This window comes from Mangifera indica, chromosome 16, assembly GCF_011075055.1.
Source record: "Mangifera indica cultivar Alphonso chromosome 16, CATAS_Mindica_2.1, whole genome shotgun sequence".
Classification (NCBI taxonomy): Eukaryota; Viridiplantae; Streptophyta; class Magnoliopsida; order Sapindales; family Anacardiaceae; genus Mangifera; species Mangifera indica.
The window spans coordinates 13,350,030-13,360,424 of NC_058152.1; the positions used below are offsets into that span (position 1 = coordinate 13,350,030).

General features: G+C 29.9%; 1 protein-coding gene across 1 annotated transcript; it reads right to left on the minus strand.

The window, feature by feature from the left end:
* Positions 1–8,370: 8,370 nt before the first annotated feature.
* Positions 8,371–10,076, minus strand: LOC123199636 (ethylene-responsive transcription factor ERF060-like). The gene has a single exon (XM_044614666.1). It carries the CDS (start codon positions 9,669–9,671, stop codon positions 8,679–8,681), a length of 993 nt encoding a protein of 330 aa, XP_044470601.1. The 5' UTR covers positions 9,672–10,076; the 3' UTR covers positions 8,371–8,678.
* Positions 10,077–10,395: the final 319 nt, after the last annotated feature.

Here is a 10,395-nt window from a genome sequence, read left to right on the forward strand (position 1 = left end):
AGCTATTAATCACATTGCTTTATTCTATCTTATAACAAACAATTGATAACAAATGATAATCGTCAAAAGGATTGAGATAAAAAAAAAATTCTATTTTTGTGTCATCAATCAACTTACTTTTTATTGTTATATGGCAAAGTTCTTTGTGGATCAAAACTCACATATATAATATTCAAAAGTATAGTCAATGATAAAATGATATATATTACACTAATCTATAATATAAGAAAAAGTCTCAAATAAAACATGATTTATTCTAAAACTCATAAATTAAAAACATAAGTTTATATTTGTCATTACTCTCATAATCTGTCTAAGTTTTAATAACAAAATCTTTTAATTTCAGTAATCACAATTAAGGTTCATAATAATATCAATAAAGTCACAATTAAGCTTTGTAATATAGTTTTTTATCTATATTCTTATGATGATTATCACTATTATACACTTAAGCTTTCGATATTTCTAATCAATTTCGATTATAAAAATATATTGTCTTTTTTTTTTTCTTTTATGTCTCTTTATATATGTGTGTGTGTATATATATATATATATATATATATATATATATATATATATATATATGAGTTAGGATTGAACAAGTATACATATATTTAATGTACTAAAAAGTGTTAGTTGGGTTAATGACTTTATAAGACATGTATTGACTGGATTGATTAATCTATAAGATGGCTTTGATGACGAGGCTTGACGTTGTAGCCAGTCGGATTAGTGTAGATAATGACCTTTAGTTAATTTTTATAATTAAAATATCATTACGAACTTTACGTTAAAATTGCATACGTATGTGGGTTATGTGGCAGCTGCAATTTCGAGCAACGTGCTAGTTAATTAATTAATTAAGCACTAATTGTTTTAATCAACTTGAACTAACAAATCGAAGAGGCTTAATTCTTTACGTTTTTTCGAACGTGGAAAGAAGTTTCTGCCTGACCTTGACCCTGAACAGATTTCGAAGTCAATGGTGCCATTATTCGTTTTAAAATTATTATAAGAATTAAGAATAATATTTAGGAGTTCAAAATTTAGAATATGCCACCTTACATTCAAAAGTAGTCAGGCTATCATACTTTTTAATAAGAATATGAAAATTTTCCATTTAATTCTGCGCGGGTACATTATCTTATTCGATTTTCTACTAACATGATAGCTTTATATAGAATTGAATGACGAGGAGGTGAATCCTATCTAAATTGATTACGATTAGATTCATGATTCGATTCAAATAATTTTTTTAAATTAAAATTTCAATTTAATAGTTCAACTCAAGATTGATATATTTGTCTATTTGATAATACCATTTATTTCACTGATGATACTATTTACTCATTTGATTATACTATTTACATCAACAATAACGTTTAGTGACATTGTTCATCAACTTAAATGTATTCAAACTCAAGTTTGTGTTAGGTATAAAGTTATTGATTATAGCTAGAATCAACCTTATGTTTAATGCAGAATGAATTTATCCCTATGAATGTCGTAGATCATTTGTTATATAGCATGGTATATATTCTAATTCAAAAAGATTTGACGTGGCAAATATGTTCAAATGATTCTTATGACAAACATACCAACATATATCAATTAGCAAGGAGGTTAAGATACCATTCATCTTCTGTAACCCTAATTTTCTTTCCATGTCAAAAAGTTTGAGCACAATTGGTGAGAATTTTAAGTACAAGAACATTCAACAACTGGATGGGCAAGCGTAGAAGAGAACTTTGAAAAAAAATTCCCAGAAAAATCACCAAGCATTGATTCCCATCTCAATTCCATCTCTTTTTTGACAGAATATAATTTTATAATTTCATCACCAAGAATCCAAGAATTCTAATGCATGATAACCACAATATTGACTGATAATTAATTTTCTATAGTCTCAACCACTTGGTGCAATTATCAAAATTCGTTGCTCAATTTGAGAACTTTTCTACCGACATGGGGGTGAGTCAAGTTGTGCCATAAGATTACAAATCTCATTAATTATATTGGATTAAGAATAATCCACCCTTAATTATATTTATTTTTGTGTTGATTTTGTGGTCTAAAAATCCTTCGATTTGATTAATTAATTAATAAAATGTTTTGCGTCATGACCAAATTCGCATACTAAATAAAGACTGGGACACGATTCAAAGCTCTGCATGCATTGCATGGCCAGCTATAATAGGAAAAAAGAAATGAAAGTTGAAAGAGATCATTAATTAATTATATCGCTTAATGATATGCCACGTTTAGATAATTAATTACTTAATTATCTCTAATCACATTGTGATTAATTTTATCTAATAATCAAACTCATTTTGTAAAACAACTGGCAAGTGGGTTCATGAAAACGATCCGTTAAAGATGATTTTAATTAAATAAATAATTATATGAACTATGAAGCATGCATATAAAAAGATTCTAGGGCCTGATAATATTGAAAAAAGCTCGAACAAGATCTTATGAATAATTTTGATGAGATTCTTAAAGGTTCTTATGACAAAGCTCTTGAAAATTTTAAAATTCTTATTATTATTATTATTATATCTGGAAGCATATTTATTTAGTTATGTGCCATTTAGGGTTCAAAACGTGTTAGGGTTCTTTTTGACTCCTTAATTAGGTGCTTTTAACTCATCATTAATTAATTGCTTGATTAATTTGCCAGCTAATTAAAACTATGTGTGCCAAACTTTGGAATGAGAACTGATGCTTTGAAAATTACGAGAGATGGATCTAGAGATCGTATTATTAATTTTGAATGATATATTTTAAATATTCATAACCAAACATTTTAAAATTTATATTAATTTTAACATTTAAAATATATTTTAAATAATAACACATCATTTTGGACGATAAATTTTAAAGATAAATTTGGTTGTTCCGAGAGCTTTATTTAAAAGGATTTTTTTGAAATGGGAATGGATTAATTATTTAATTTCTTTAAATAAATTAGGTTTTGACACCTTCATCATATGTTGGTTGAAATGGTCAACAAGAACATACGTAAAAAATAAACCAACAAAGCCACATAAAACAAAAATCGCTCACAATATATGATTAAAATCTTAGAATATAAATATGATTAAAGGCAAGATTATGCTTGACCAAGACATTGTTAACACAATGTGCAAGATGTCAAAAATATAGCTTAATTTCTAAAGCAACTGATTTTGGCAGTCAATTTATTGCATGTTATCGTTAAAGATCATTTTCTCTTTTTCAAATAATTATATTTTGCATAGCCCAACCACGACTTTTTTTAAATGAAGCTCGATCATCAAACTAATAAATTTTAAAAGACTAATTCAACAATCTAAAGTCTTCGACTCTTACAAGAATTATTTCACTCTAAGTAACACATGCAATCTACTTAAAAAATTTAATTCAATAACCCAAATTGAAAAGAAAAAAAAGTTAAATTTTTGGAAGAATTATGAATTTAGATGATGAAGTTGGATTGCTTTAAAGTTCCCACCTTTCAAAGCAAAAAACCTAACATTAGTCACACTGAAGAATAACCCAAAAGAAACAATCATAATTAAAGCTAGAACATAATCTTGTTAGGTGTCAAAGCATTTAGAATTTAGTGTTTAAAGTGGGGTTCAATTTAGGTATTTCTGGATTATTTAAATTCGATTTGAAAATAATTGGTTTGGAATCTCTTCAATTGATACCAAACTTAATGTATTTCGTGGCAAGTACCTAAATCACGATATTTATATGTTTTAATGTGATTAGGTATGATCACAAGTCATGCTTTTCTAATGATTGTGAAAAAAGTTAATTTGACCTTAATAGATTTTTTTTTAAAGTATGGATCTAAAAGCAAACTAACAACCAAAGGTGGAGTTGAGCCAAATTTAGGTATGTACTAAAGTAATTTCAGTTCATCAAGCTCAAACTCAGTTTTAGAGTTTATCCAATCGATAATTTTTTTTCTTTTTCTTTAAAAATTATTCTTCTTGAAGTGTTATTGTTCATAAACTCAAATCAACTATTTTAGATTTGAACCAAGCTCGAACTAGCCCCTGTTTGGGATTGGTTGGGCTCGAATTCCCTCTTGCTAACAACTAACTAATGTCTACACCTGAGGATGACAAATCAACATCTAACTTTTACCTTTTTTTTTTTTTATTACTCATAATTTGCAACCCTCTTAGAAAAATTAAGAATTGGGCTCCAAGGGCCATGTATTTTTCCAGTCTAGGCCCATTACATCAACCCTACACTAAGTATTAAGATAATGCATGATTTGAAACTTTGGGTAGGCCCAATTGATGCAGTCTCCACAACTTAGGGCTTATAGCTAAAAAGGCCAATTTGTTTTCAATTTTTATAAACCAAAATGCAACATAGAGCTCAAGATGGGCCATGGCACAGAAGAACATATTCTTCTTGTGGAGTTTTTCTAGAACCTAATAATAAAATTAATCAATTATTACTAACTAAATATTTGATTTAATTAGCTTCTTATATACCTTGGACCCATTTGAAAGGAATTGAAGTTGATGGACTTAATTTGCTATCTTTCATCTAGGGTTGAGCTTACATTTTATATATACTTAAATCTTCAGGGTAAAAGAAAAAAAAACTTTTATCATCGACTTTCTTTTAATATACAAATTTTGAGATAAATATTAGATTTATACATTTTTTAAGATACATTTGTAAATTTATTTATAAATCTAAAAGATTGATCATTTTCTTTTTGGACAAGAAGGAAAATGCTTCAATCATCATCCATTTCCCTTTTAAGCATAAAGATAAAGTTGATTTTAGATATATTGAATTACTGGTAAAATACATTCGTAAAGATAAAGTTGATCGAGTTTAATTACAATGGATTGTATCAATTTGGTGGAATCCCCATTTTAAGGATTTTACAAAGCTTGCATATATTCCATATCTTTGTGCATGGCATGAAAATAAACTTGCCAACATGGAGTTTGTAGAACCTTTACGGTATGTCTATGGGCATAGGGTTTGAGATTATAGAGAGATTATTCTTAGCTTAAATTAGCGCTTAAAGCAAGTTTAAACCCTACAAAGCCACATCAGCAAAATCTATAAAGTGGGTTAGCCAACTTGGCTTCTTATCACTTTCCTTTACCATTCATGGAATCCTTTGAATCACTTTTAGAAGGCAAGTTTCATTCCTATTCACACGGAATAAATAAGTTGCTTTATTGCCATTTACCCCCAAGGTTTTCTTGAATAATTGTCTCAACTCATATGTATGAAACAACAATTTACCTTGTATTATCAGTGTTTTATTAAAGTTTCGGTGTTGAATTAATGAATTATTCACAATAACGAAGCATTAATATCAATGGTTAAATTGTTATTTGAAATTTTGTAATAAAATTAAAGATGCAATTGAGTCGAGTCAAACTGAGTAATGTTTGATTTAATCTCGATACACTAGTAATATCTCAGTTTGAGTTTAAACTCAAAACAAAAATGGATGACTTAAATTCAGCTAAAAAATTATATTAAAACATCTTAATTGTTAAAATATTACATCTAAAGCTCATAACTTTATATTTATTCATAACCCTGCAGTATTCAAAATCGTGATTCATGAAACAAGATTTTAGTAGGTAAATGCAATATTTGAAACTATTAAAGTATATTAATATTTTATTTAAACCAAATTATAAACCTGCAAGCTTACCAAGCCCGCTAACATCACAAGTCAAGACAAGTCAAACTATAAATTACTTATAAGCGACTCAACCTATTTACACTCTTAAACACAACATTGAGTATTACTCCGTGAGGTGATATCACAAGTCAATGTATGTATAATAAATAGTTATTATTTTTAATAACTACCCATCACATTCAATGTTGGAAAATAGATATAAATTTTTAGAGGTGATATAAATGAATAAAGTGATATCCCTCTTGTATTCTAAGATTTTCATTGTTATTTTAGATTTATGAGGGGGAAAATTGTTGTTTTATGTAAATCACAAGGGGGAAACAGAACACAGGATGAAATAGGGTAACTTGAAGATTTCAAGGGAATAAAAAATGAAATCATACCCATAGATACTATATAAGAATAAAAGATAAAAAAGAAAGAATGGTCAGAGAGATTGATGCTAAGCTTTGTATGGATTCTAGATGGCCCAATAAGTGCTTTTCAGAATCACTTTCTAGCTTCTTTTTGTTTTGGCAATGTGAACTAGTCCTTGCTTGGGTTGAACAAAGAATAAGAATATTGAATTTCATTTATTCTGGGTGGTGGCCTGTAAATTCAATCCCCATCTCAATAAAAGATGAGGATTCTTCCTGTCTACAAGTTTTTACATAAAAATTTTAATATAATACTATCAAAGGGGTGGATTTGATTCGAATTGATTAATTAAATCCACATTTGGCACAAACAAATTAGTTGGAGCCCTAGTTTGGTAATTTGCTCCTCTAATAACACTAGTCCTTCCTACAACAATGTTATTCATTTATTTGACGACACTTTTTACTAGCCAACACAAGCTTAAGCTAAGTGTTGTAAATTTTAACTATGCTCAAACTGGTTATTATTCGAACTCAATTTAGCTTAAATCCACCCCTAGTTAGGAGTATAATTAAATATGTGTCGTGTTTGGCTCAACTACGTTAAGGTTTTTTTTTTTTTTTCTAAATGGTTAATTTTCAAAATATCACATTTAAATATCATAACTTATATATTTAACAATTATTTCATATTTTTAAAATTAGGAAACAAATTGTAAAACTGCTAAAATTCATATTGATATATTACTTAATCCCGAAGTGTAAGCTTATAAGTTATTCATTTAATCAACCAATATCAAACTCAAGCTTAGTTTGAGAGTTAAACTCGAAATGGTTCTACTCATTTGTCACCTCTTCTTTAATTATCAATTTTATATTGTTGCGTTAAAGTTAAATCGGTAAATAATTTACATTTTTTTATTTTTTATTCTAAAATTATATAAATTATATAACCTTGTTGAATCAGTAACGTATATTGATGCGTGGAAGCAACAATAAGAAACATTTTAAATGAGAAAGTTGTACAAGGGAAAACCCTAGATACTTTCATTATATTTTAAATTATTCTCATTTTGTTTTTTTGCCTCAATTTTTCAATAGATTGGGCCCTCAAAATTTTTTGATTGATACTTAGAGAAGAAATTACAAATTTTTCTCTCTCCAAATTAGTGTAATTAGAGATAGCAATTTCAATCTAAACTTAGAAGCCCTGACTTTAATGGGAAAAGAATTTTCCAATAAAAATAGGGTAGGGGACCAGGGCAAAGATAAAAAAAATCATAGCAATCAAGGACGGGCTGGAGATGGAGATATATGTGTTCTCTTCCAGTCTCACCCCCGTTTCTGTCTCTTTATATTAATATATTTATTTAAAATTTTAATGTATCTTTATAGTTTTATATTATTTGTGTCTTTTAAATTTATTTAGATTTTTTTTGTATATTAAAGTAATTAATATATAATATTTGTGATATTTGAAATAGTAGGTTAGTTTTAATTTTACTTAATTTTGTTATTTAATATATTTATGTTGTGTTTAGAGAGTATGACAAAGAGATTTTTTCCTATAAGTACGGGAGATGGAGGATTTTTCATTGCGGAAAGGAGACCAAATTTTTGTCATCCTTGTAACAGAGATAGGGATTGAGATCCCCTCCTTGTGTCTCTCCATCGTCACCCCTAAGTGCAATACATCAACCCAATGGATTGAACTACGATCTAATATGACTCACTTGATTGAATTGTAGGTCAATATGGTTGAATCAAATTCTATCTGGTTTTTAAGACACTGGTTATCAGATAAGGAAATTTAAAATTTAATTGCTTTGAAAAACTTGTGGGCAAAGAAATAATCCATTTTTAAGAAAATGTATAGTAATCACCTTTGCTTAAAACATGAAGTGAGCAAACGATGTGAAAAATTTCTCGAGACTAAAATTTTATGTAATAACATTTTTTAATAATTTGTGATTGATATTTATAAACGAAAAAAAACCCACATTAAAATTATATTATTAATTAATTTATATAAATTAATTTATTAATACATAATTAAATAATATAATTATTTATTTTTTTATTTATTTCTAAATTACACAATAATTGTATAAATAATTTAATAACTTTTTATCTAGTTTCAGAATTTAGATCTTCATGTCCTAGTTTTCTTGAATTTTTATAATGATATATTCATGTACAATTACTCATTTCCTTTCCCATCCCAGAGATTTTCCTCCATTTTCCCTTCAACCAAACACACTTATATTTGGATGAGAAAAGAACACAAAATCTTCCTCACCTTTAACATTTGAACCAAGAACAACACAAATATACAAAAGAAAAGTACAATACTAATTCATTACTACAATATCCAAAGCTGAAGATGTTTACAAGGAAAATTATTACAAATACACAACCATAATTTAACTTTAAAAAGGAGAAAGATAATATTTAAAACTCTCCATGGACAAGCATGGAAGCAAAAACACCAGCTAGACCAAGGTGGAGAGAGAGCTTCTATAAGCTTTTACACATATTAACATACTAGTAGCATGCTCTGCAATTGTTAAAAATTTCATTGCAGAAGCCACTACTGACTCTAAAAACATACAAAATCTAATACATAATTTAATTTAAGACTACTCTGACAGCTTTCTAATGGCTTCCCAATCAATCTCCACTGAAGGGTATTTTTCCAATCCGAAGTTCTCCCCTTCAAGTTCCCATTTTGTGTCATTGAAGTCGAGGAAGGAAATCTGAGACTCTGGAGATGAAGAACCTGCAGAATCAGAAGAAAACTCCGGTGATAATAATGAAGGTGGAGGAGCTTGAGGAGGAGGAGCCACAACAACCGGCTTTGTTTCGATTTCGATTTCGCTTTCGCTTTCGCTTTCACAGGGTTTTGCGGACTGTTGTTTCTGTGATGAATTTGTGGCCAGACTTTGGCAAATAGCTTGGAGTTTTGCATCAACGGAAGAAGGGAGAACATGAGAAGGGAGAACATGAGCTCCGTGGTGTTTAAGGTGGGGGAAATTAAGCCTGGCGAATTCTCCTCGGAGCTTGAAGGCAGCTTTGTCATAAGCCAAAGCAGCCTCTTCGGCTGTGTCGAATGTGCCAAGCCAGAGACGGGTTCGGTTTTTAGGGAGTCTGATTTCAGCCACCCATTTGCCCCAGTGCCTTTGCCTCACGCCCCGGTAGAGCTTGGCGGGTTTTGGTGAGGAAGAACTGGTAGTATTGACAGAGGCAACATGTTTCATTGGGACAGCTTTTGGACTGAGATAGGAGGAGCATCTTTGGCTGAAAAGTGATGATGTTGGCAAAGACGATTGATGGATTTGTTGTTGTTGGAGATGGATTTGGGATTGGATTTGGAGGATTTGAGAAGGGGTGAGCTGATTGAGGCCAATTGAACCAACCTGTTGTCCAAAACCCATGTACCCTTGAGAAAACATGCCAGGTGACCAAAAGCTACAACCTGTATCAGAAGAAGCATAAGATAAAGAAGATGGGTTTTGAGAAGAAGAAGCACTTTTCATAAAAGGTTCAAGTGCTTTCATTAACTCTTCCCTCGATGGATCTGCAAAGATCTGTGTTGATGTTGTGTTATTATAAAAATCTATAGCTGCTGCCATGACTAAACCTGTTTCTTAACTAAACTCAAAGAACAGGTAACAGTTTTATATATCAACAAAAATTTAAAAGAAAAAAAAAAAAAAACTTTCAAGGGAACAAAAATTAACCCTTTTAGTTGATGAAATACAAAAACTAAAACAAAAAATTTTCACAACGGTTTTTGAGAAACAAAAACCTAGATCTCTATTCTGGATCACCTGTTTTCAAAAACACCCTTCTGGGTTTTTTTTTTTTTTTTTGCTTCAAAAACGAAGACAGTTGATGACAGAAAGGGATTCAGAGAAGTGGGGAATTACAGAGGAGAATTGAAGATTGAAGATGACAAATAAGAACAGAAAATTTGTCAAAAACACTCTGATTTTTAGCCTCACTTCGTTGTGTTTTTCTCTCTGCATCTTGGAGCTCAGCTTGTTGTGTTTATATAGGCCCTTCTAGCCCACAGCTTAATGGCTTTCTCTGGTTAATCATGATTAATTATCTTAATCCTTTTCTTAATTTGTTGTTAATTTGTGCCTCTTGTCAGATTCGATGTACCTTTTTCGATGAGCGATATTCAATATAAATGTGCCACGTGTAAAAAAGACCGGCAGGTGGCAGTAAGAAGCGGTGGCTTTACACGTGGGGCACAGTCATTAGTCAGATTTTGAGGCTCTCTTTTTTTTTTTACATCTCTTTCTAAGCTTTTGGAATTTTGTCCCTTCTAGTGTTGCTTCTTGCGGCACT